At 49.7% G+C, this 24,983-nt stretch overlaps 1 protein-coding gene across 1 annotated transcript; it reads right to left on the minus strand.

Annotated features, from left to right (window-relative positions):
- Nucleotides 1-13,185: 13,185 nt before the first annotated feature.
- Nucleotides 13,186-24,219, minus strand: UBE2V1 (ubiquitin conjugating enzyme E2 V1). Its single transcript, XM_085079277.1, has 4 exons — nucleotides 24,083-24,219; nucleotides 16,328-16,476; nucleotides 14,154-14,279; nucleotides 13,186-13,867 (listed from the first exon to the last, which is right to left on the minus strand). The coding sequence occupies exons 1-4, from the start codon at nucleotides 24,102-24,104 to the stop codon at nucleotides 13,721-13,723; spliced, it is 444 nt and encodes a 147-aa protein (XP_084935403.1). The 5' UTR covers nucleotides 24,105-24,219; the 3' UTR covers nucleotides 13,186-13,720.
- Nucleotides 24,220-24,983: the final 764 nt, after the last annotated feature.

Consider the following 24,983-nt stretch of genomic DNA (forward strand, 5'->3'; position numbering starts at 1 on the left):
GAGGCGGGCTGGGATCCTGGCAGTGTGCAGAAGGGGTGACACAACGGGGCCAGTGCTGGGGACATGACCAACAGCTGGGGGGTGTCTGTCCCTCAGAGCCACTCCTCAGGTCCTCTGCACTTCTCTTCCAGCATGGTGAGGCTCTGGGGCTGCCCCGGATGCTAAAAGAGAGACAGCCTGGTGCACAAGGCAGTGCCCTCAGCACAGCTCCATGTGTCCTGGTCTTGGACCCTTCCCAAAATTGCATCCCTGTAGGGCAGATCATGCCCTGGGTGTTAGCACTGGGTGCTCCATGTGGAAGCTCTCCCAGCCCTGGGAAAGCAGCTGAGATGCAGTCCTGGAGCACACGGCTGGCTTGAGCTACATGGGCATCTCAGGAGACTGCCAAAGGCTTCCTGCAGCTTGGAGGCTTCCCATGCCCCAGGACTTGTGTCCAACATGCACTTATAGGGATTGTACACCAGGCATTCCCCAAGGCACCCCTCTGCACATGGCCACGCTCGGGTGTCAGCTGGGACACTCTAGCTTTTAGGGGAAGGCTCCAAGGAGGTTTTAATTTAATGCTGGCTCTTACCCTGGGAAGAATTTCCCAAGTAGGTGGAAATTCATGATCTCCACCAGCCCAGGGAGAAAGGAGGAGCAGGGAAGGCATCATCCTTGTGCACTAATATCCCTCCTTTTGGGACCAGTTTTGGATATTTATTCCCCAGACACTGATATTACTCTTTCCCAGGAATTCCAGCTAGTTTAAAACTTTAGCCAGTGTTTGCATGCTATTTGCACGAGCTTTTGGCTCCCCACCCGCCTGGCTCCTGGTGATGAGGGGACCCGAAGGACCGCAGGGGCTTTTCAGGCTCGGCTCAGGCTCGGCTCAGGCTCGGCTCAGGCTCAGGCTCAGGCTCGGGCTCGGGCTCAGGCTCAGGCTCAGGCTCAGGCTCAGGCTCAGGCTCAGGCTCAGGCTCAGGCTCAGGCTCGGGCTCGGGCTCAGGCTCAGGCTCAGGCTCAGGCTCGGGCTCGGGCTCAGGCTCAGCTCGGAGGGAGGGAGGGAGGAAGCTCACTCGCTCGCTCGCTGGCCAGATGGTTTGTTTTCACTCAGGATCAAACTCGCTGCTTGTCTCGGTGGCTCCCGACAGCTCATCCTCCCACGGCCGCCTCCGGGAGGGCACAGGCGGTGGTGCCTCGGCTGGAGGTGTCCCCGGAGCCCAGGGTGGCCGCGGCTCAGGGACCCCAACCCCAGCACCCCCTTGTTCCGCGGCCCCACGGGGGAATGGGGCTTCCTGGCTCCTCGGGATGATGCCGGCAGAATCCCTCTCGCTGGCCCCAGCCCCTGATGGAGGGAATTAAGGAGCGGATTTGGCTGGGAACAGCCCCCAGGTTCTCTCACAGGGAAAGGGGGAAGGCAGATGTACAGCTTTGTCCTAGGAAGGACAATAAAGACCTTGCCCTGGAGAAGCACCACGGTGTTGGGTTATGGCCAACGTGACTAAGCCTCCTCTTCCTCTCTCCTCACCCTTCTGTCTGCCATGTCAGACTTTTTAAAAAGCACCTTTAGTTTTGCAACGCTCTTGCTCAGAGCCTCATTACTCAAGCTGAGCTGGCCCCGTTTCCTCGGGAGTGCTGCATCCCTGCCTGATAAGATAAGCTCCCCAAAGAAAGGTTTTGGGACCCTGACTCACTGGAGAAGGTTTCTGCAGTGCATTCATACAGCCTCTAACACACTCAACTATTTGATGGGCTTATCAGTGAAATTCAAATGTTCATCTGTGGTCACTGGAGGACAGCCCTGATCCAGGAGCAAGGTCATCCCAATCAGGTGCTAAGCCTGGAGACTCATCCTATCTGCACCTCCCTACATATTCACAGCCCCTTTCTCCATCCTATCCCCAAAACCCTCTTGCCCTGGACTCCCGCAGGGACTCACAGACCCACAGGTGCTGGAGCCCTGTTCAGCTGGGACTCTGGACAGAGGGTGACATCCCCACTGCCAGGTGCCCAGTGCCCACTGCCAGGTGCCAGCCCTCCTGGGCAGTGCCAGAGGCTCTGTGCTCAGTGTCCACAAACTGCAGCCAGGGCAGCTCCTGGCTGTGGCTCCCCATTTACCAGCAGAGTCTGGCTCCAGGTTATCACTGCTGCTGCTTCTGGCAGCCCATGTCTGGTTTTACAGACAGGCAATAAATCCCCAAGGAGAAGCAGCTATAAGGTCTCTGTCCATGGACCCCCCAAGAGAAAACAGTCCAGACCCCAAATATTTGCCCTGGTCAGCCCCCTTGTGAAGGCACCCATGGTTTTCTTTTCCAGCTACAATGAGCTCTCAGCCCAAAGGATGCCACTTCTGATTGCATCAGCAGGGCTGCAGATGCAGCTGATACTTGGTGGGGGGAGAAATCCTATTGTCCTGGCAATATAGGCAGGACAGCTCTGGGAGCAGTTGCTTGGTTCATAGTGAGTCAATCCACTGCACACTGCTAAGATAGAAGGGGCTCCATGGATGCTTTCCACCAGCATCCAAATCCAACACCCTGAGTTTCCCCTGGGCTGCCTCCAAAGCACCCCATCCCTGGCAGCAGCCCCACTGGGGTGATGAGTGTGTCATGGCTCTGCGTGCCCAGCTGTGCCCAGCTGTGCCTCTGGCAGCAGGACCCAGCAGGTTATCGGGCAGCTCTGGAAGCCCCCAACAACTGCAAATGATCAGCCCTGGGGGAATTTTTTTCCTCCCCTCAGCTCTGGAGTCAATTGTCAGCCCTGCTTTTAAAGACACCCTTGTCGGCAGCCCAGCTATGCTTTTCTGCTTCGGAGGAATTCCTCTAAAACAATAATAGTGACATTGTTCCTCACTTTGCTGGCGGTTTTATAGGGCTCACGTTGGAGAAAGGTGACCATGGCTGCCTTTTGGCCACATGTGTTTACACAAGGAAATGCATGTGGGTTTTGGGGTGGCGCCTGGAGTCAGCAGCCGCTCTCTGTACTCCTGACCCTTACAGAGCTGCTTTCTTGCTTCTGGGTACGTTTACTGCACTCCAGATGTGAGCTGGCTCCAGCGAGGCTGCGGAGCGCCAGGGATCTGGCATCCCCAGACTCATCAGTCCGTGGGGTAGAATGCCATGGTGGTTGTTTTAAAAGCTGTAATGCGTCTTGGTAACACATCATGATTTATTCAGCCCTTGTTTGACAGGGCGCCTTTATCAAAAGCCGATGTGAAGCCCGGGCTCGGCGGCGCTGCCGAGGAAGGCTGGAGCTGCTCCTTCCCCAGGGATGGCTTTGCCTGGGATCCTGGCCAGGTGGGTCCCCACCGTGCCACCCACCCTGAGGAGTTGCGTTTGGGGACACCTGTGCTGGGGGTGCAGCTCCACAGCTGGGGCTGATGGAGCTGTTGAACAGACAGCCCTGAAGGGTTCCAACAGTGCAATGTCCCTGCTGCCAGCACCATGGGGCTGCAGGACTGTGGGGTGACCCGGGGGTGACAGTGCCACAGTGTCTCCTGGCAGAACCCAGGCTCGCTTGGGCTTCACTCTCAGGCACACAAGAGGTGATGGAAGGAGAGGAAAGAAGTGAAAATGGAGCTTGGGGAACACCAGGCAAAAGCAGAGCAGAGCGTGGGCAGCGAGAGAGCCCCGGGGAGGCAGAAGCAGTGGCAGGGCTGGGGAGTTCCTGCCCACAGCTCCCAGTGCCCCAGCAGCTGCCCTGCTGCTGGAACCCCTGCTCTGCTCCACTCCCGCCCTGTCACCAAATAAACCACAACACACAGTTAGAGGGAAAAGGGGAGGATCACAGGGTTCATAGCCTGGGAACAGCTTGCTGCTGGCCCGGCTGGCAGCACAGAGGAGCCCCAGGAGAGCAAGCCCTGCCCGGGCTGGGGCTGGCAGGCACTGGGAGAGCTTTGGGGGGAGCAGCCCGGGATGGGGGGTTGGCCCCAGCCCTGCATCCCTGCTCCAGCCTCCTTGCTGGATGCCTCTGAAGTGCCATTCCCATGGGCATGGATGGATGCAGGACACTATAGCCCCGGATTAGGAATGAGCCTCTGGTTTAGAAATATTTATTTGCTTTTTATCATAATGGGAAAAAAATGCAACAGCAGATAGAAGAGGAAGGAAAAAACCCCAATCTGGGTCAGGATCTCACACTGGCTAGTTCACTTCACAGTTTAAGTAAATAGTTCTCATCCCAAAACCCTTCAGGGTCATATAAATGTGCCTCTTCACATGGAAGAGACTATTTTGATAGTAGCTGGGTGCCTGATGAATTTGCAACTTTCCCAAACTGTCGGTGTCTAGAATGTGACTCAGTTTTTCACAGTGAGATATAAAATCCTATCAATTAATCTAACTTTTATTGCACCTCTGGGGCATGAACGTGATGTTATTTAAACAAATGGTTCCCATTACCTTCAATTATTTTATAAATGTTTTTCAGTGATTTATTGGCTTCTATTAAATGGACAATATACTTCTGTGCTCCTCGAGGGGGTAAACAGTAATCTAAGGGCTTGGGATTGCTGATCCTTTTTTCTTTCTCTCCTTCCTTTTCCACATGCATCAGAGGCTGCTGTTTAATTACTGGGGAGGTGGGGAAGAGCCCGGCCAGACGTGCTGCTGACGGCTGCCCTGCCCCATTTGCCCCACACCCGAGGGTGCTGCCGCCCTCCTGGGGCATCTCCTGCCTCCCCACCCCGAAACCCTGGTGCTGTGGCAGCCATGGGCAACTATGGCTCTTTTCCAGGGTGTTTGCCCAGCAGCTGAGCTGGTGTGACTGCAGCGGCGTGTGAAAGGGCTGGAGCTGGCTGTGCATCACTGGGGTCTGCTGGGGGTCCTTTGGCAAGGCAGGGGACACAGCAAAGCTCTGCTGCTGCTCAGGAGGGCAGGGAATGAATATTTTGCTCCTCTCATATACGACTGAAGGAATTTCTCCTGCCTGGGATGGAGCTATCCCTAAAGTGCCTCATGCTTTGGGGACACATGACACTGCCACCAGCGGTCACCACTCCCCTGCTCTCCTCACAGTCCTGGACACCAGCAGCGCTGAGCCCCAAAAAGGCTGGCATGAGGCCTGGATAACAGATCGTTTTTGCCAACCCAGGCCCTTCTCCCACTGTTTTCATTCCAGGCTGGATTTCAGGGAAGGCCAGGAAGGGTCAGAGCAGCAGGACCCAGTGCTGGGGATGGCGCAGAGCCCCTTATCTGCACAGGGGTCACGCCGGGACGTGGTTCCTGGAGCAGTGACCCCGACTGCCACCCCAGCACAGGACCCCATCCATCTCCCTGCCATGGCCTCCCCTGCTAACCCTCAGCGCCGCACGCTGACAGACAGGACAGCAATTAAGTCCTCGCTGAACTAATTCACTTGAGCCTGTCTACATTTCAAACAGCTCTGCAGATAGGCTCTGTTTACAGAGCCTGCCGCCGTTTATTATTTTTCGGGGGGTGTTGCATGGAGCGGGGAGGGGAGATGACATTCGGGGAAGATAAATAGGGCAGAAGACCCTGTAAAGACAAAGGGCTGAGCAGGGCCTTGGGACAGGGCTGAGCAGGGGCAGGGAGAGCATTCCCAGCTCGGCTGAGGATGGGCACAGCTTGCTGCACTCCCCAGGCTGCTCCCTCCTGGCCACACTGCTGCTGCAGGGCTTCTCTGACCTGCTGCATCTCTGCTAACGAGGACTGTGATCATTTACAGGCAATCCCCAACACTGCAGGGCCCTGGTTGCACAGGCAGCCCTTTCCTTCCCACCTCCATGGCACAGCAGGCACATGGAGGGAGCTGCAGATGCCCCACACTTCTCCCCCTGCAGGGACCTGACACCTCTGCCAGCTGTGGCACTGGGAATTTGGCAGCTCCCTGAGCAAACAGCAGAGCCCTGGCTCTGCCCTGCACAGGCAGGGACACACAGCAAATACCTGTGGACATGGGAGAGGGACATGGGATGAGCTGCTGGGGGTCACTGCAGGTGGCTGTCCCAGCTCCCCAGGGCTCCTGGTGTGACCTTCAGCTCCAGGCCCTGTGTCACCATCCTGTGCTCTCCAGAATCTATCTCTTGTTTTCCCAAAAGTCTGATGCCAGCCTGGGCAGTGTTTTTCCAGCAGCCATCCCTGCACTTCTGCTGGGCACTGAGGCACACACAGCTCACTCGCCGCTGGCAGAGCTGCCTGGGGATTTTTCTTGGCAAACAACAACTCCCTCTAAGTTATTACACCATTGAAAATAGCTAATAAGGTTTTACTTAATTAAACAGCACGAGGCCTCACAATGCTGATCGTCACTTTTTCCCTTTGCCTTGCGCTGCTGCCACATCCCAGCTGGGAGTTACCCAGCCCTGCCCCGGGTGGGCTGTGTGCTGAGGGGAGCTGCAGAGGCACCGATAAATAATAAAAAAACATCTATACCTACCCCTTGTCTTCCCTTCGCCTAAATCAGGTCATGTCTGGAAGACAAAAACACTGCTTGGGAGTGAGGGTTTGGAGCGATACAAAGGGGAGTGTTGTCTGGCAGGCTGGCTGGCAGTCAGAGCGGCGCAGCGGTCGCTGTCCAGGCTGTTTGCACAGCAGCCACTCCGAAATCGGATTTCACTGCAGCAGCACAGAGTCTTCATCGGGTTTCTCCAGATCTGGGCTCGGGTCTATTTCTCACTGCAAGGTTATTAAAAACACTTGAACCTGAAACAGACTCATTGTGTCCACACGTTTGCTGTTTATTATTATAAACAAGGGTGTCAGGGCCATTAAAAATAAATCAAAATGGGTAAAAAATGAGCAAGAAATACAAGGAAATTGAATGATTGAAAACACCCATCCCATCATGCAGGGCTGACAATTCCTGCTTGCAGGAATGCCTTTGTGCTGGAGAGAGGGGAGAATAACTTCTCATTTTTCTTTTCAACCAAACTGCATCCCTTTCTCAGCTGGGGATGCCAAGCTGTGGGGAATGGAAAGAGGAACAGATCCAACACCCAGCTCCAGGTTTGATGGCTCCAGGACCCTGACTGGAACCTGTGCTGGCACATACTCACTTCCACCAAGGGATAATAGTTCTTGGTCATGACTGAACTGTGGAGCTGCAAACATGGATAGGACCCAGCCAGGGGCAAAACTGGGGCTGAACGGTTGGGAAAATCCACTTTGTCACACCACTCCCTTTGGAGTATCTCAGCACCTGACATTCTCAAAAGTAATTTAAAAACAACCAGAGAAGCTGCACCCTGCTCTCGTTCACACCAAGACACATCAAGAACACAGGTGTTACTGTACACAACACTAAAAGCTGTGCTTGTGGAATCACAGGTCACAATTGTTCCCCAAAGTCAGACCTCTGGGCTCTGCCATGGGAAGACATCAGTCAAGTGCCAGCCCAGGGCTTGCTGATGGTGGGACAGCTGAGACTCTGAGGCAGGAGATGGCACCAGCCAAGGCACATGTCAGCACGGCTGCTGTCCCAGCTGATCCGATAATCTCATTAAAAACATCTCTGGCAGATTTCCCGCTCCACACCCCAGGCAGTTCCCATAGCCAGGTCTGGGGAAACCAAGGCACTAAAATCTCATGAAAATGATGGAAAGTGTTATAAGGGTCTTGTTTCATGGCAGTGGGAGACCAGAGGAGGTCATTTCTTGTCACTCATGTTTGAACAGCAAAGCTCAGGCGTAACATTAGGAATATTTTAGAAGAACCACATATCAAAAACCAACTCTGTTTTTTTTTAATGCATGTAATAATTTAAAACATGGCTCTGCATGGTGGAGGTAATGAAATCCTCCCCTTCTGGTAGGCCTGCACACACCAAAACCAAGCTTAAAATGAGTAGACAGTGACCCTTCACAAGAAGAGACATTGAAAGAGTTTTTGTTGTACTTTTGGGGCAAGGGGAGGGGAAGGGACACAGGACCCGGGACTGTGTTTTGCTGGGAAGCATGACGACATCCAGGGAAGGAAGGGAACACTCTCAGCCTTCTGGCCTAAATTATCTGCTAACACAAATAATCAAATTCCAGGGACCACACTGCTCTGGCGCCACTAGAACAAGGGGGAGGCCCCAGCACTGTGTGAGCAGGTGGAGCTGAGCCTGACCCGCTCGGGACGCTCAAGTGAGAGATACAAAATACTGATGCTCTCCAAGGAAGCAGCATCACTCACAGGATCGTGGGAAGTTTTTAATGGCTCACTCAAGGCAAGGCCTTTAAGATGTTTATATTAATACGTACATGTTGGATAGCCACTCACTTGCTCTCAGCTGGAAACCAGTCCAAACAGCTGAGAAACATCTGGCTGCTAACCTTGGACAGCATCTAATCTGGTAGCCCAGGGATTTAAGAGGTCTCTTCGGAGGGACAGGAGTTTGGCAGATCCTTGCTAAGATCTGTCCTGCTGTGGCTGTTCCTCAGGGCTGCTCCCCAGTCCAGGCTGACACCTACAGACCCCACCTACAGCATCCAGAATGACTGTGCAGGGCTGCAATTAGACATTACCACTCATTTCCAGGAACACTGCTGAAGGTGTGGGACTGTGTGCTCCCCCTGCCTCGAGGGGACACACAGGAGCTCACTGCCAGCTCACCAAACCAGGCACTTCCCCATCTCTCTGCCCAGCCCACGTGCACAGGACTGGGACAGCCCTCCAGCCTCCTCTCAGCTTCTCTTCCCTCTGCCTCACTTACTACGAGCAGATCAGTCCCAGAAAGCCCCCAGCACCAGGCAAACAAAAATCCTCCTCTCTGTAGATCTGCAGACCATGATCAAGGCAATTAGGAACACGTGGTTTTAAAGCAGAGCAAATGGGAGGGAAAATGGCCTCATCATTTCGCATGAAGATGGCTCAAAAGTTTGTGTCTCTTTTCTTTCCAAAACTCCTGCTTGGTTTTTTCCTCCCAAAGAATCTTCAGCTTTGGCTATCTGAAACATCCTTTGGCAAGTGGAATGACAACAAAGTAAGACAACATAAAAGAATAGATGCTGAACAAAAGAGGGGAGAAGAGACTTTTAGACCATTTGACTTTTACTCTCCCCTCCTACCACCAATAAGGTTCTGCAGGGCTTTCTAGACATGTCAAGGCAAAGCCACCAACAATCTGGCTCAAGAGGTAGAAAATTAGGACAGGACCCACATTTCTGAAAACCCTTTGTAGTCTTTATTGAAAAGGAGATAAGGATGCAAAAAGGTGACAAGATGCTTGACAGATATAAAATGATGAGCATCCAGCTTATCTCCTTATCCTCCACGTCATCTTCTGCTCTTTACATTTTTGTGACAACAAATGTGGGAGACATCAGGAAAAATGTAAAAACACAAGCACCAGGGATGTAGCACCAAGAAGGGAGGACAAGGAAGAAGATGCTCAACTAGGGCTAAAAACGCCTCTTTCCTAGCAGAGGCTGAGTATGCTGGCTCTGGTCCAACAAAGCACTTAAGCATGTGCCTAAATTAAATTTGCCTTTACTGGGGCTCTTCGCAGGCTTCAGCACATTCTCCAGCAATCTGCTACAGCATGACCAGGGAAAATGAGGAGCTATTAAGGGACCTGAATCTCAGTCAGCAGTCAGGTTAGCAAGCGTTGGGAGAGCACGTTAGCCAAAGATTAATACAACACAGCAATTCCACTGACTTAGGAAAACCCTTAGCCATCAGAAAAGCCTTCTTAAATATAAAATTATAAATAAAAAGTTTAGATATTAACATTATCAGTTTCAATTTCTCTTCAGCTTCTTTTAGCTCAAGGTAGGTAGAGCACGGTGCAGACATATTTAGAGGTACCTGCAGAACTGGAACTCCTTGTTGCAGGACATGTCACTGCCAGCTTGAAAAGACACACTGAACCCACTGTGCTGTCCTTGGTGTAGGAAACAGTCCTGTAGGCAAAGCACTGACCTCAGATGCTGAATGGCCAATTCCCACAAACACCAAGGAAGCCACAAACAGCTCTGCAAAGCGCCTGGCAAAGAAGGCAGAGCACATCCCTGCAGGGTTGGGTTCCACAGGGCTCAGCGCTGCTCCTCTGCTTGCACCAACCCTGCAGGGCCAGGGGAGCTTTGGGGTCAGGGCTCTGCAATAAAACAAGGAGCAGCCCTTGGTCAGTGTCTGCCCAGGGCCGAGGGGCACAGCTGCTCCTCCTGCTCCATGTCCTTGTCCCACATGGGGATGAGCCACAGACACCACAGGTGTCTCACAGAGCAGCTGATGACAGCCCTTGGCTTAAAAATTAATTCTACAATGCTTGTGGGAGAAACGTCAGCTGTAAAGGTAAAGAACTGCACAGAGTTGTAAGAGAGCAGGAAGGGCACATTTAAGCACATACTCCCTAAGTACACACAGAGCTTGATTCCAACACACCAAGAAGCAAACAACCACTAGTCTTTATTAACAATTAAGGTCTCACTGCGGTGCTGGTGGTCCCCCAGCAAATTAATGCCTGTACAGTGAGACAGCCACGACACACAGGCTTTTCAAACTGAAACCGATTCCGGATAAATATGAGAAGTGGTTCCCACACAAGGACGTACCATTTAACCCGAGCAGCAGCTGCAGCCCAGCCTTGGGAAGCCTTCTGGCTCCCTCTGCTGTCCCCATGGCCGAGCAGAGGCACTGCTGCTCCACATCCCCGGGAAGCACAGGCAGAGTGCAGCACAGGGGGCACAGGGATGGCTCAGGGACCCTCTGTGGGCACAATGCAGGGTGAGCTGAGGCTCAGAGTGCTGCTCCAGCCACCCCTGCAGCCCCTGCTCCGAGTAACCTTTTACTTAATGGCCAATCCCTTATTTTATTTATTATCCCTTCACAGATTTCTCTGAGGAGATGCTTGGTTTGGGACACAGACTGAAGGCTGGCAGGGATCACCTGAGCACTTTGCTGGGTGCTGCCAGACTGAATAAGCACAAATTTGAGATGGTCTCGTTTCCACACCTCATTTCTGAAGCACCAAGCACCAGCCTGGGGGTGACTGGTCCCTTGCTCTGCACAGGTGACACACACTGACAGCCACCACGCAGCCCCAATGCCAGCTGACTCCCAGGGTGTTATTTTTCCACACCACTCTTACTTGGTTGAGGGAACAGCAACAGAGCACTGAGGTGTCCAAAGAGTGCAACTACTAGGGGAGAACAGTCAGAGTGAACCCTTTTTAAAAGCAGCATCCAACTTTGTCTGGCAGATGCTGTGAACAGGTGGCTCTTGCCAGCACAGCTCCCAGCTGGGGTGGGATGCTCTCACCTGTACAGCTTGCAAAGCAAACCAGACGCTTTCAAGGTTTTAAGATCATTACTCGAAGTAGGAAGGTTCAGGGAGGTCCCAAACATGCACCAACCACAACCTCCCAAACAGGGCAAGGGCACTCTGAAAAAGAGACAATCAAGCAGCCCACTGTAATTATCACGTTGTTCCAATGCCCATTTACCATCCTTGACACGAAGCTATTTTAAATAAACACACACAGTATTAGTCACATTGTCTTCACAGACACCCTCAGGGCTGCCCAGCAGTGAGCAGTATTCATTCCAGGACAGAAGCCAGCAGCAAGTTTCACAAAGCTTCACAAGGTCATTCCATTTTTCATTACCAGCCCAGGAAGAACCTTGTTCCACCCCATCACTGCAGGGAATTCATGAGGACCTTCCAGCAATCGTCTGAACTGGAGACACTTCACACTGGCACAAGGCCCAAATTTCACAGCTCTGGTTTTACCCAGATTTGGAGAGAAGCTCAGCTTGTTACTCTCCACTATCTGCTTAAAATTTCAGGTTGCGAAACACTCCTTGACCTCGACAGTGTAACATGCAGCTGTACAGGGATTGCATTTCCTGGGGACTGCAGCACAGCAAGGCCATGGCTCTGACAGCACAGGGATCCAGGAACCCCTCTGGCAGCCCCTGGCCTCACCTGATGCTACCAACAGCCATGTCTGGGGCAGCCTGAGCTTTAAACCAAAACTTCAGATGCTCCTTGGCACAGCAGCAGCAGCTGGATAGAGACAATTGCCTTTCACCACCAGTTTACATTCTGTCAGCTAAACGTGATCTGTAGGAAGATACTTCCAACAAATCAAGAATTCCATAAGGGATCAAAATTCTAAACATAAATACAATTAAAGCCTTCTAATATTAATGCACACTTTTTATTATATTAAAATCAGGCAATGGTCTGATACAATAAAAAGGCTGCTTATGGAATACTGTTATGTTAAACTTTCAGTACAGAGGATGTTAAATCCTTACAACTAATATTTTCCTCAGAAGTTAATGGAAACATCAATTGTTCATTGACTTGACAGCTGCTGCTTTAAAATGTGTTTATTTTTACTCTTTTCTTTTTTTCCTTTTTTTTTCTTTTTTTTTTTTACACAAACACTGAATTTTTCATAAAACTTAGGACACACTAGGTTGGTTTCCTGTAAGCTTGCATCCACATTGCAGCAGTTAGTGGTCCGGAACAGTAAACCAGAAAAGGCAGTGATTTGCCAGGATGCAAAGCCAATCAAGGTCCTTAATCTGCTGTGCCACTGCTTCCCCAAAATCTTCACTGAAGAGATTTCTAAGATTTACAGAACCCTAATAAAATCTACCACCCGGATTTGATTTGTCTGTGGTTGTCACATCTTTAGAAGGGCCAAACGCAAGTGCAACATTTTGTTAATTAACATTCTCGGGTCAATCCAAAGCACCAAAACACAACGATTTGAGTGTAACTGCAGTGTTCAGACTCTCTACATGCAGAGTCTCCCCCACTGAAGTTTGACAGCAGAAGGTTTGGGCAATCCTGGTAAATTACTGCTCTTTTCCCCACGTCAAAGCCTATCTAAGAGCATGGCCGTGGCCAGCTTGGCGGTGTGGCAGCAGTGCTGGAGGGAAGGGAAAACCCACGTTTGCCAGCAGAACAGATACTCTTGTTTCCCAGGCTGGTGAAGACTAAATTTGTTGCAAAACCAAAATGATAAGCAGGAGGGAACAGGTCAAGTTATTGCCCCGATGCTCACCCCTGGGCCAGGGGTGAGAAGAGTCACCAAGAGGGGCAAAAAGAAAGCAGCACCCCCACTAAAAAGAGGGGAAGAGGGAAGAGATTAAAAGAACCCTGAATCCCTCACCCAAAGCTCACATCACTGGTGAGGGGGACCAGGAAGAGAAATACAATCTATGCCTTGGCCAAAGGAAAGAAGGAAAGCTTGCCCCAGATTATCAGGGCATTTAAAAAAATAATAAAAACCCAAAAACAACCACAGTCACATTCAGCCTTTACTAGAGCGAGCACAAAGGGAGGGATGACTGAGGTTAGCACACATCCCCAGTAGTAGTCCATACAGCCCAGTGTAGTACTGGAAGCAAAAACCTTTGTGTCTACTCTAATAAATAGCCCTGAGCTTCGACTCTATTGCAAAAGACAGAGAAAGAAAAAAATAACCCAGGCCAGACACACAGCAAGGTGATTGTGGGATGGATCCTTTCACAGTTAAGTTGGATGTGCCACACTGGTCTTGACAGTAATAAATTTAAATAGACTTTTCCTGATACCAGAAGTTCAGCTATGTGGACAGTGGTTACACGACAGGATTATTTGTTATAGCACAACTTATATTTCAAATGAAAAAAAAAAAAATTAGTATCATTTACAGTATCTCAAGAAAAAACTTCCTTTGAATGGGAACTTCCTTTCCAGTATTTTGAGGTCTACAAGATGCATCTAGAAAATTTACTACTGTGGAAAATGAAGACAGCTTAAATTGAATAAGGGGGGCATGTTGGTTTTTTTTTTTTTAATTAATTGCTGTAACATTGTCCTTCAGGTGGCTGAGGAAGTTTCATATTTTCTTTAGACATCATTAGACGCCGAAGCTCTTGCAGAACAACTTTGATACTATAAGAATTCTGCCATTTTGCTAGGACTGATATGGCTCTGGGGTCCACCTAAAATAGACAAAAAGACCATTCCTGTCAGAACTGGTGCACTGATTACACTTAACTCACTCCCACCCCCCAGCTAAAGGTCCCACACGAAATCTGAGTGGGAGAAATCAAAAGTGTTTTTCTAAAAGCACAATAAATCTCCACTTGTCCACTTCCCTTCTACCCCCCTTCCTTCTCCAACAAACAGCACCACAAGCAGTGAGTAGCTAAGCAAGCTACAAGTATAAACAAAGCACTGAAGCTGCACAAAAAACAACATTAAAATGAATAAAAGCAAAAAACTTACCACTCCATTAGAACTATTTACTCCATTCATATTAATTTTTGTTACAAATCTTACAAATGGAGGTGCTTCTGGATACTTAGGCCCACATTCTATTTTAAGGCTGTATATTCTGTTTTCATAAATTGTCTGAGGGGAAAAGAAAGGGGGAAATGATTACATCAGGCAGTTCAGTAAGCATTTGGTTAAAGCAGTGGCTACTTTAGGAACATGGAAACTACCAAAAGTGTGGGCAGCCAAGTAGATACTGTGCTGGCTACCTCTTTTTAGCTCATTTTATAATATTCAGAGTATCAAATGTTTCCTCGTGGTAATAAATTCTGCTGGTCTTTTAAGCATCAAATGTCCCTGAGCAGCTTCATGCATGGAGCAGGGAACAGCCCTGAGCTCTGTGCAGGGCTTTGGGGTCTCTGGAACTCCTGCCCCACATGGGGAGCAGCTGGGGGAGCCTTGCTGTGCCCAGCCTGCACAGAACACGTGCAGATAAAGCTGAAGCTCTGGCAGTGCCAGTGGTTTTGGACTGCCTGTGTCAACAGGGTGACTCCCTGGCTGTGGAACATCTCACACAGCCTGGGAATGACACACCCTGCAGGGACACTGGCAGCAGCAGCTCACAGGGAACCTCAGCTCTGCACAGCCCTTCACTCTTCCCACTTGATATCCAACATAAGATCCTTCCACCTGCTACAAGCATGACTGCTTTCCACCCAGATGGAAATAAGACTTAGTTTTTGTCCCCAGCCAGTATTCTCACATCCTACTGAGAAACAAACTGGTAACAGCTGAATATGAACAGCATTAGAAGGAGGACAGCAAACAAGCATGGCTGCAAGTCCCCAGAATCTCTCTCTATATGGCTTGCTGCCTTCAAGAAAGGAGCTCAAAAGAAGTCACGACATTTATGGAAAAAAAATCTATATTCCTAAGGGTGTCAGAAAGACAGGAGAGGCAGGGCTGACTCCTCTCCTGTGATGGTCCTTGGTTTGCAGCACAACAAGGACTGCAAACTTCTATACTGCTGGCAAGGCTGCACGCTCCTGTTTGCATATTTCAATTCCTATTTAATTTTCTAAATTAGATTTCAAGGTTGTTTAAATTTTCCATAAAGCCTAAGCACACAGTGAGCTTTCTTCACAGCCCTAATGCAGGCTCATTAGCACCCTCCTAATGTTCTAAAATCAAATGCTGTTCTAGAAAACAATTTGGGTACATCATAAACAAATGAAATGCTCGTGACTGGGGAGAGATTAACAAAGGCAGACAACAAGTAAACAACACTTCTGGATGAGACAGAAAACACTGCATGTATAATGCCTTTATAATACACGTTCTTGTACAAGCTCACTGTATGTCCAAAAAGGCAACTGACAGAATGGGAACAGAGAGCAGTAACATGATTAAAGGTCTGTAAAGATTTTCATAAAATGACCCCTGGAATTACTGAGAAATGATACTGAGGCCAGATGTAGAAGACATCTGCTATTGCAGGAAGGAGAATTGGCTACTTGCACTTCATGGAAAGGATGTTAAGGAAACAGAACAGTGAAACTGGAGACAAGTTCTGGTTTCAGAACACACGTACACATTCAACACACTATTAAGTCCCCAAGTTCACTACTAGGGTGTAAACCCACAGTTTAGTAGTGTTGGGGGGAGAAGAGAAAACACAACAATACTACCACAAAGACCAGCTGCATTACAAGATGCTGCTTTGGGAGAGGACATTCAGAGAAGAAACTGAAATCACTAAAATTTGAATTTCCTCAGTCAGCTGAAGCCCAACAAGAGCACAACAGTACTGCTGCAATAAACATCTCCTGGCACCTACAGGAGCTCCACTTGTAACCTCACTAGCTGAAGGACTTTAAACCTTGCTGGACTCAAGGGTACAGGACACTAGAATTTCGGGATCTCAAAAGTTATGTCTTAATGAATCTGCAAATATAAAGCAGATATGTAACAGAACTAACCAGAGAAAGGCATGAAAATGTTCCAAATTATAAGCAAAAAGCCATACAGATACATGAAAGCCATTACTATACAGATCCTGAACTTCAATATAAATCCCTTCCTAAAGTGTTTTTTCCTGCATTTGTCCTTTGTTTTCTACTTCAGTAGAAAGGGGAAGGAAAAATGTAACAAAACCCGTACATTTTAGTATGTAAGTGGATACTTACTCTTGGAGGCCCAATAATCATTCCTGTCCATCTTGTAAGTGTCATATCTTCATCATCTTCAAGGCCCCAGCTAACTGTTCCATCTCCTACTCCTTTCTGACCTTCTTCAAGTTCTTCCAAAAGACGAAAATTACGAGGAACTTTTACTCCTGAAACAATCAGAAAAATACTTTCAGTTGAGAAATCTAGTAAAGAAAAAAGCTAGAGTAATTTCCCTGATCCTTTTGGTCATTCTACAGATCACATTTTGGGCAAAACGACAAAAATATCACTTCTTTTTGAATGACAACATTTCAACATTATGAAAAAGCTATCCCTGTCTTTAGCTTGGATTTTACAAGCAAAATCAAGGTATCCCCAAATAAACATTCTAGAAGGCTGACAGGCCACATGTTATGGCAGGCAGTCAAATGAAAGGAAATCTCCATTCCTTTAAAGGCACACTCAGTATTATGGAGCTCTAATTAGCACTTGTCTATATGATTTATAGTATAAAAATTTAGAAGTTTCTACAAAATGACACCACGAGAGGTCTGACAGCAGTCGACTCACTCCGAGCTTTAAAAATACATTTCAAAGCAAATAAAACTCTTTTATAACATTAGTAGGTTAATCTGAAGTTAATTGAAGTGGGCTTTGTGAGCAGCAATAGCATCCTTTGTACTTGTGACCTCCAGCAGCAAGGAATTTCAGCACTTTGTAACTGCTGGCACATTTCTGCTCAAAACAGACAGCAAAACAGGGAGATTTCCTTCCCCCCATTACAATAATGGAAAAGAATGGCACAGAGAGATTAGGTGGCACAGCCAAGGTCACACACCAAGTCTGTGGTGAAGGAGGATCCTGAAGCCAGACTCTTCAAGGTATCTGCAGCTCAGGCATCGCAGAGCAGAGCTGCACTCGAGGCCACTGCTGCTCCTTGGCCTTGGCTCTGTGGGGCAGGGTTGGGTGGTGGGGGCTGCAGGGCTGGTTCCTGTGAGAAGCTGCTGGAAGCTCCTCCCTGGTGTGATGGAGCCAATCCTGGGCAGCTCCAGGATGGACCCACTGCTGGCCAAGGCCCAGCCCAGCAGCACTGCTGGGATAAAGTGTTTGGGAAGGGACAAAGTTACTGCACAGGAGCAGCTGCAGAGAGGAGGGAGAATATGCCAGAGGAACAGCTCTGCAGTCACCAAGGTCAGTGAAGGAGGGGCAGAGATGCCCCTGAAGCCTGTGGAAGTCCCTGGGGAAGCAGAGATCAACCTGCAGCCCATGGAGCAAATTACAGAGGATCTGGTATTTTAAACTCTCCTTGAAATACAATAACGACCTAAGGAAACTAAATGTCAGAGATGATTTTGCTGCACTGTCAGAGATGTCCACATTTCGTTCACTACAAAGCATGCATAAAAGAAACCAAACCAGCAAATGACTAAAGAAAGTAGCTCGTTGGCCAGTAGGATACACATCTAAGGTGATCATATTGAGGAACATCCTGGGCAGCAGGATTCAGTCACAGCTGCAGCAGCAGCAGCACAGGAACCCAGACCCAGCAGAGTGGTGCCAGCAGACACCAGACCTGCACTGGCTGAACCAAAGCTCCCATCCGGGGGCTGCTGAGCACAGCTCCCTGCCAAATCCCCTCCCAGCCAGACCGTGCTGTTACCATGGCTGCTGAGCAACACAAATCTTTGGCTGTGAAAGGAAGTGAGTCAGTTGGGGCTGGTAAAGCCATTGCCATGAGACTGCCTGAGGCCAGACCCTGGGTGGTACCAGGACCTCCCGGGCACCACTGTCATGTCCCCTCCGTGACAAACTCCAGCATTCACTCTCCCAGAAAGTCTTAAAAGTATGAAGTGTGTATCCTGTGTATCGCAGACACACGAGGGCTCAAGTATGCAAGTCACACCTGAGCCATGACAGATGAGCCACCCCATTCCCAGTGCTCTCCAGGATGAAGTTTGGGGAGGCAGAGCTCCAACACCTGGGATAAGGGAGCTGGGGGACACGAGAGGTAGACGGAGCACGAGTTGAAGGACAAGGTGTAATCTTTGCTTGCACACACTCCACCTATTTCCCCATTTTTGCGGAAGAGCTGCTGATGGGGAATGACTCACAGCTAAACCACTGTCTGGGCTTCAGCCCTGCCTCTGGTGCCCCGGGGCAAAAAAGGGCCAGGGGAGAAGGGCAAACAGAAGGTCCTTCTGAAGGGAGCCCAGCAGTGCTTCCCCAGGGCAGGGGATGCCACAGAGGAAACCTGGGGCTGTTATCAGAACCCCAGCCCGAGCAGCCATCAGCTGGAGTCAGCGGAAGATCTGCCTCGAATGAGTCACAATGCCAAAAAATACTCTCACTTCCACACCACAAAATCATACTGCTTAACAAGCACCATCTCTGTGTCCGTGCCTTGCTCCTTGATAACATCACTTCATAGTTATCAGTGGTGCAAAGACAATTTACTGGTATTTACTCAGACCAAAATAAATAGCCCAGGAGGAATCAGCTTTACGGCAGACACAGGCTGCACACCAAAGAAGGAAACCAAAAATATTGCCCGTCCACCCTTCCTCTGAGCACCAGCTCTGAGTGATCCCTCTGTGCATCACACCCTGTTCACTGAGCCAGGCAGAAATCTTTAAGTGAGCATGTAATTAAAAATGACATCACCACGTACAAATTTGAGCAGGCCACAACCAAGGCTGAAAGGCAGCCTTAGTTCTGACATTTGCTACCCAGAGCTAGGCTTGGCTTTACAACCTTACGGGAAGAGAAGGCAACTTAATTGCTGAGCTCTCCCCAGATACAGCTGCTCTGATTCAGCATGAATCCAGCATGAATCAGAGCCATAAAAGAGTCACACAGGATTTCAGAGTTCTTTGGCAAGTGTGAGGTCTCCAGAGAGCTGGCGAGTCACATTGTGCACTGACTCTTGTCACACGGAAATCGTTAGCAGGAATGAGTGTTCATTCCACAGCAACTGCAGGGGCGTCACGGCAAAGGAGGTGCCCAAACAGAAGGACAGAGATTTGAGCTTTATGCATTTCACGGAAAATAAAATGATAATGGGAGATAACTGGTAATTTTACAACAAATTACCTTGTCCAACAGCATCACTGCTTTCTAAACTTGTTTTACTCCTATGCTTAAGATCGGGGTGAAGCTACCACAGAAGGTGGCAGTTCAGCTCAGTCCCTCACACATTCTCAGGAAATTCGTTCAATAGAAAGAGAATCACACATATAAATATAGGAGATTATGCCCATATAACCATAAATGATTTATACAAATAAACTTCCCTTAAGCAAGGCAGAATAAAGACCAGATTTGTCGTTCTGGTCAGTCTGGAAAGATGCACAAGGCCATTAAGCCAACCCCATCTTCTCCTCATTTGCAAAGGCCTGGAGCACTCATGGTCTGCTACCACATCCTGCTGGGAGCTGAAGCTCAAAAGCCACATGAGCTTTATCGCTTGTGATCATACACAAACACATCACCATCACATTTGCCCACCAAGATTCCTAGAAAGTGATCACATCTGTCCTAGGCATACACAGTATTTGCCAAACAACATCCATGGCTGAAGGATGGCAGCTGCAGAGTCAGGAGATGTCCTGTGGTCCCTGACAGCACCAGGAGTCACCAGTGTTTCCACCTCCCACCCCCCAATAAATACCTTGCATAACCCTCTCAGGGTGGCAATGGAGACTTCCATGGCAGTAACCAAACCAACGTGTTATTCTGAGAGCCCTTCATTTAACACAAGAAAGCCTAAATAAAGTGAGAGGCAATTAAAAAGTAATCAGCTTGTCTAAAGTACTTTCAGTTACACATTTTAGTTTAGCCTTCGCTATGGTTCAAGATGACTCTCAAACAGCAGCTTAATTTGAAACATGAATACAGTAATATCTCAGCAACTGCTTCACTTGCAGCTTGCCTAACTGAAATACTCAGAGAAATACTCGCAAAAATGGAACTGAAAACATATTTCAGAGCAAATGGAGATATTCACTATTAATCACAATGGCAACAAACCTGTCAAAGCTAAATCCTAACTGTATTGACTAGGTGAGATCTCCATTGATAGATTTGAATAATCCTTCTCAAAGTACACCTTTTAGTGGCATGTATTTGTGAAGCCTCAACCCCACACGAGTTCACCAGCTACAAAATGTTAATGAAACAATTTTATGGCAACCACAGAGGAGAACTGAACCACAGACTGTACTTCCCAGAGCTCAGAGCTGCAGTTAAGAAGCTGGGTGACCTCATGACATCCTTTTCAGCCTTCAAGTGAATCAGGACCTTCCGTTTTCCTTCTCAAGTATTTCCCTGGCAATCCTCACAACCCACCTGTTTGTAAACCAGTGAGTTGCAAGACAAAGCCAGCACACTGCAACAGGGACAAAAGGAGTCTGACCTGGTCAGAATCTTGCTAAAGGAAGAACAGTCAGTCAAAAGACAGTCAAATGACAGCTTGGATGAATAAAGATCTAAAAGCACTCTTGGATTTACCTTTCAATACAGCACTACCAAAGACACAGATATATGACTGAATGTGTCTTATGACAGCTTTAAGAGTGATCTTATCAGGCTGAGGTTTTTCTCATCTTACTCACAGACTACACTTTTCCATCTCTTGATTTTCCTCAGTTACACAGCAGAAGCAGTTCCAAATCCAGAGACCTTGTGAAGCTGAGAACAGCACTGCGACACCAGGTGGGCCACGTGCCTTTGGGGGTAGATCCTCTCCTCCAATCTTTTTGATCAGTGTCAGTGGAACAAAACATAGACCTCTCAAAACCTTCAACACGTTTCTCTCTCCTTTCCAAAGTGAGATCGAATTACAAGCATTTCTCTTCAGGACTAAAGCACAAGGCATCATAGCAAAGCACCCAGAAAACGGGGCTCTGAGGAGAGGAAATGTCTTTTGCTGAAGGTTCCCTGACCTTGTTATCCTCACTGATAACAAGCAACTTATCAAACTGCCCTTTCTGGACAATTTAAACTCTGCTTTCTGTACTAGTTCATGATTTACAGTAACTCAAGTGAGCTGGAATCCAACAGCTTTAAACACTTCTGTTGCTCAATACATTAAAGTGCTTTCTGTTGCTTGTTTCTGTGTATTTGATATTCAGCCTTAATTACATCCTTTCCAGTCTATGTCTAATCTCTTTGCAGTGACTGCAGATAATGAATTGGACAGTTTATCCTTGTAGCACTAGGGCTGTAAAAAATACACAAGCCATTCCTTGTCACAATGGTGTATAAAGTATAAAGTTTCTCAAGTGATGGAATGCTTGAAGCCAAATAAAAGGCTTTCAGCAGTTGTCACAACAGCTTTGAGGAGAAACTTTGAATTTCTCACATCGTCTTTACAGTCACAATTTCCACTCCGATGATGCAGACAGGCAGTGAGATATTTTGCAGACACAAAAATAACTTCCTGTGTACTTCAATCTGAAGTGTTTTCTGCTCTTTGCCACCTTTCAATATTTCAGGCAGGTTCCTCGGAAAGACATCACTAAAAACATTAGTCTGAGGCAGGCTGAGGCCAAGCACAGCAGAGTTAAAATCAGATGATTTCTGTGCTTGTATCACAACCAAAAAGCAAAACATTTCCGCACAGATACAAGTTATTCTAGAAAATAAGTCACCCTGAACTGGTATCCTAAACCACATCTTTACACTAAATCTCATGAGGGAAACTCCCACCACTTCCTTTTGCACTGTGAAGTTTGTGACTTATTTAAAAAGGCACAATTTATCTTCCACTTTCTTTTCAATTACTTTTCTCCTACCCTTGAGTCTTACCTACAGCCCCAGAGAGCACTTGGTGCTGGCAATGTTTCCTTTGAGACAAGGATGACTTGTCACTCCAAGGAGCCATCGTGGGGCACCTGCAAGGCAGGTACACCTGTATGGTACAATACTCATCCTGTACCTCTCCTGTGCTTTTCACAAGCATCACTTTGACTTTACAGTGATGTTACAGGTCACCCAACAGTTAGAAACAGCTACTTTAATGCACTGTACTAACCCCAATGTGTGCTCTTTGTTGGGAGCATTAAGCCACATGCACCAGCACTGCCATAGCCATACACCCAATGTTCTTCTGTAGTTCTTCATGTTCATTTCTGTATTATGAGTTACAGACAAAGTTCCCATTCACGGAGTCTCCCAGACTGAATTTTGGGTTTATTGCACAAATCCTGCAGCACAGGTTTGTAAGTCACCCCCCTGAGCAGCTGAAGAGCTGTGTGCCCACACTGCACACAGGACACTGAGGGCCCTGCTCCCAGCTGTGGGGACATGAGACAGCTGTCACCAACCCAGGGGAGAACGGGAAGAATCCAACAGACAACGTGGCCAGCAGATGCCAAGTAACAACAGCCTGTCACCAAGGCTGTGCTGGGACTGTCCTGCATCCAGCCCCTTCCCACACGTGGCCTTCCACGACCACCTAGCAATTCACTCAGAGCTGCACTGGCTTGAAAAGAAAAGTATTTGCCTTGTTTTTCCAGCCAAACACAAAACGCAAAGTCAGCAGCTTGAAAGGATCACCGAGAATGCAGAGCAGGCAGGAGAACGTGATGTAACAGGGGAAGAGGGTCTGCTACAGCTCTTGTGTCTTTGTCAACACCTCGGCACGTTCAAACACAGACCTGTAACACGTAATTCTCAGGACAGCAACCACGGCACTTTAGAAGTGTTTTTATTACCTTGATTAATAGGAATTATGTGCATTCTGATGGTTATCCTTAAGATCTGGGGGTGGTCATTGATAGAAAACTATCTGTGAAAAAAGAACTCCAAAATACTGCTGTTATATCCCCACCAGTCACGTTCTAGTGACCTCGTAGTCAAACTTCAGAGAGTGCAATCTGAAAACAAGCACTGCAGGGGCATTTCTGAAACCCTCCACGGACTGAGGAAAACAGGAAAACGAAACTGCCTCAACAGAAGTGACTCTGATTTATTCGCTCTGTTGAAGTTCATTAGAGGATGTCAGCAGAAAAAAAACCCACTCCAAATCTAGTTGCAGTACTTTGGTTTAATGTGTAAGGATAAATGCAAAGGGAGAATGTGCATAACCACTCCAAGCTGGCGTGGAGCAGCTTTAAAGGGAATAAAAAATTCACTGCCTTCTCGGAGCACACACGGGAGTTACACACTTGTCACGGAGCAGGGAGAGGTTATTAGCGGAAAAGGCTTTTAAAGCGGCTGATTTCACTCACGTAACTCCAGCCATGGCCTGGTGACCGGCGAGAGGAGAGCAGCGGTCAGCCCCAGCCACACGGCCCGGGCCGGGAGGTGAGCACGGCAGGAAAAGCGCCCGAACGGCGGCCCGGGCCCGGGAGCCCCGGCGGGCTGCGGCGCTGTCAGAGCCCCGCCGAGGACTGCGGCCCGGCCCGGCCCGGTTCCGGCCGCCGGGACACGCGTCCCGCAGGCCCGAGGGCCCCGCTCGCCCTCCGGACCCGCACCGGGGCTGCTCCCACCGCGAGGGCTCGGCAGCCCCCGGGGAGACGCGGCCGGGCTCGGCGGGACCCGCGGACGGGAGCGGGGAGGGCTCCAGCTCCTGCTCCGCTCCCGCCCCGCCGGGCCCCGCTCGGGCCGCGCCGCCGCCCCGTTCCCGCGGCCGCCCCCCCGCCGGGCGCCTCCCGCCCCGCCGTCCCCGGGCGCGGCCCCGCGGGTGCCCCGGGCAGAGGCGGTCCCGCGGGCGGCCCGGGACGAGGCGGTCCCGGCAGGCCCCGCCGCCCGGCCCGGCCCGGCCCCGCTCACCCGCGCCCGTGGTCGCCGCCATCTTGCGCCGCCGCCGCCGGCCCCGCCCCTCCTGACGTCACCGCAACGCGGGAACTGCGGGCGGGCGCGGCGCGGGCGGGCGCGCTAAGAGCAGCGCGGGGCCGGGCGGAGTGGCCGCGCGGGGAGCTCTGTGGTGCACGCGCGGCTCCCGCAGCTCCGCGGCGCGGGCGGGCGGGCGTTATCGCCGCTCGGTGCAGCCCCGACACCGCCCCGGGGGCTCCGCGGTACCGGCGCCATGGCAGGCGTGGAACCCCCTTATGCTCCGGCCCAGCTTCCCCAGCCCGCTCCGCTTCGTGCGTGATATGAAAAAAGTTAAAGGGAATAGCAGGGAAATGAGTTCTGCTTCGCTTTGCAGCAGACGCTCCAGAAACTGAGCCCCAAGACATCCTACGAAAATATCCAGAAACAATTACCAAGCAAAACGTTTTGGAGAGCCATTGCAGCTTAGGCCCCGTTCTGCAGGGAGCCCTCAGCCTGAGCTTTGGGCAGCTCGGGAGCTCCCAGCAATAGCTCTCGTAAGATGCTTTAGAACAGCAGTGTTGCTCTTACTGGTTGGCTTTTATTTCACTCAACACCATTTCATTCCAGCCCCGGCTGAAGGCAGCAGGAGAAGGCAGCTAGGTGGCACGAGAGCCCAGCAGAGCCGGCGGGACAGGGCCAGGGCCAGGGCTGCCAGGAGAGCAGAGCAGCCCGGTCCTGCAGGATGGCTCTCCAGGGGCTGTGGGGTGCATGGGGTCACTCATTTAACACCCAACAGCATTCCCCTTCACGCTTTAGGCTGCCAAGTCAAGTCCCGGGAGGATCACAGAGACAGGCACCACACCTAAGCCAAAACTTCCAAGAGGAATTTTGAGGCTCTGCACAGTAATTTTCCTCAGTT

Source organism: Lichenostomus cassidix, chromosome 20, assembly GCF_008360975.1.
Source record: "Lichenostomus cassidix isolate B80296 chromosome 20, HeHo_3.0, whole genome shotgun sequence".
NCBI classification, from domain to species: domain Eukaryota; kingdom Metazoa; phylum Chordata; class Aves; order Passeriformes; family Meliphagidae; genus Lichenostomus; species Lichenostomus cassidix.

Excerpts from the sequence above, each read along its gene's own strand:
- UBE2V1 (XM_085079277.1), bottom strand. The coding sequence starts at position 24,104 with ATGGCGGCGACCACGGGCGCGG. Across the intron at positions 14,280-16,327 it reads TGATTATTGGGCCTCCAAGA|ACAATTTATGAAAACAGAAT; the intron begins GTAAGTATCCAC and ends TTTTCCCCTCAG. Across the intron at positions 13,868-14,153 it reads TAAATAGTTCTAATGGAGTG|GTGGACCCCAGAGCCATATC; the intron begins GTAAGTTTTTTG and ends TGTCTATTTTAG.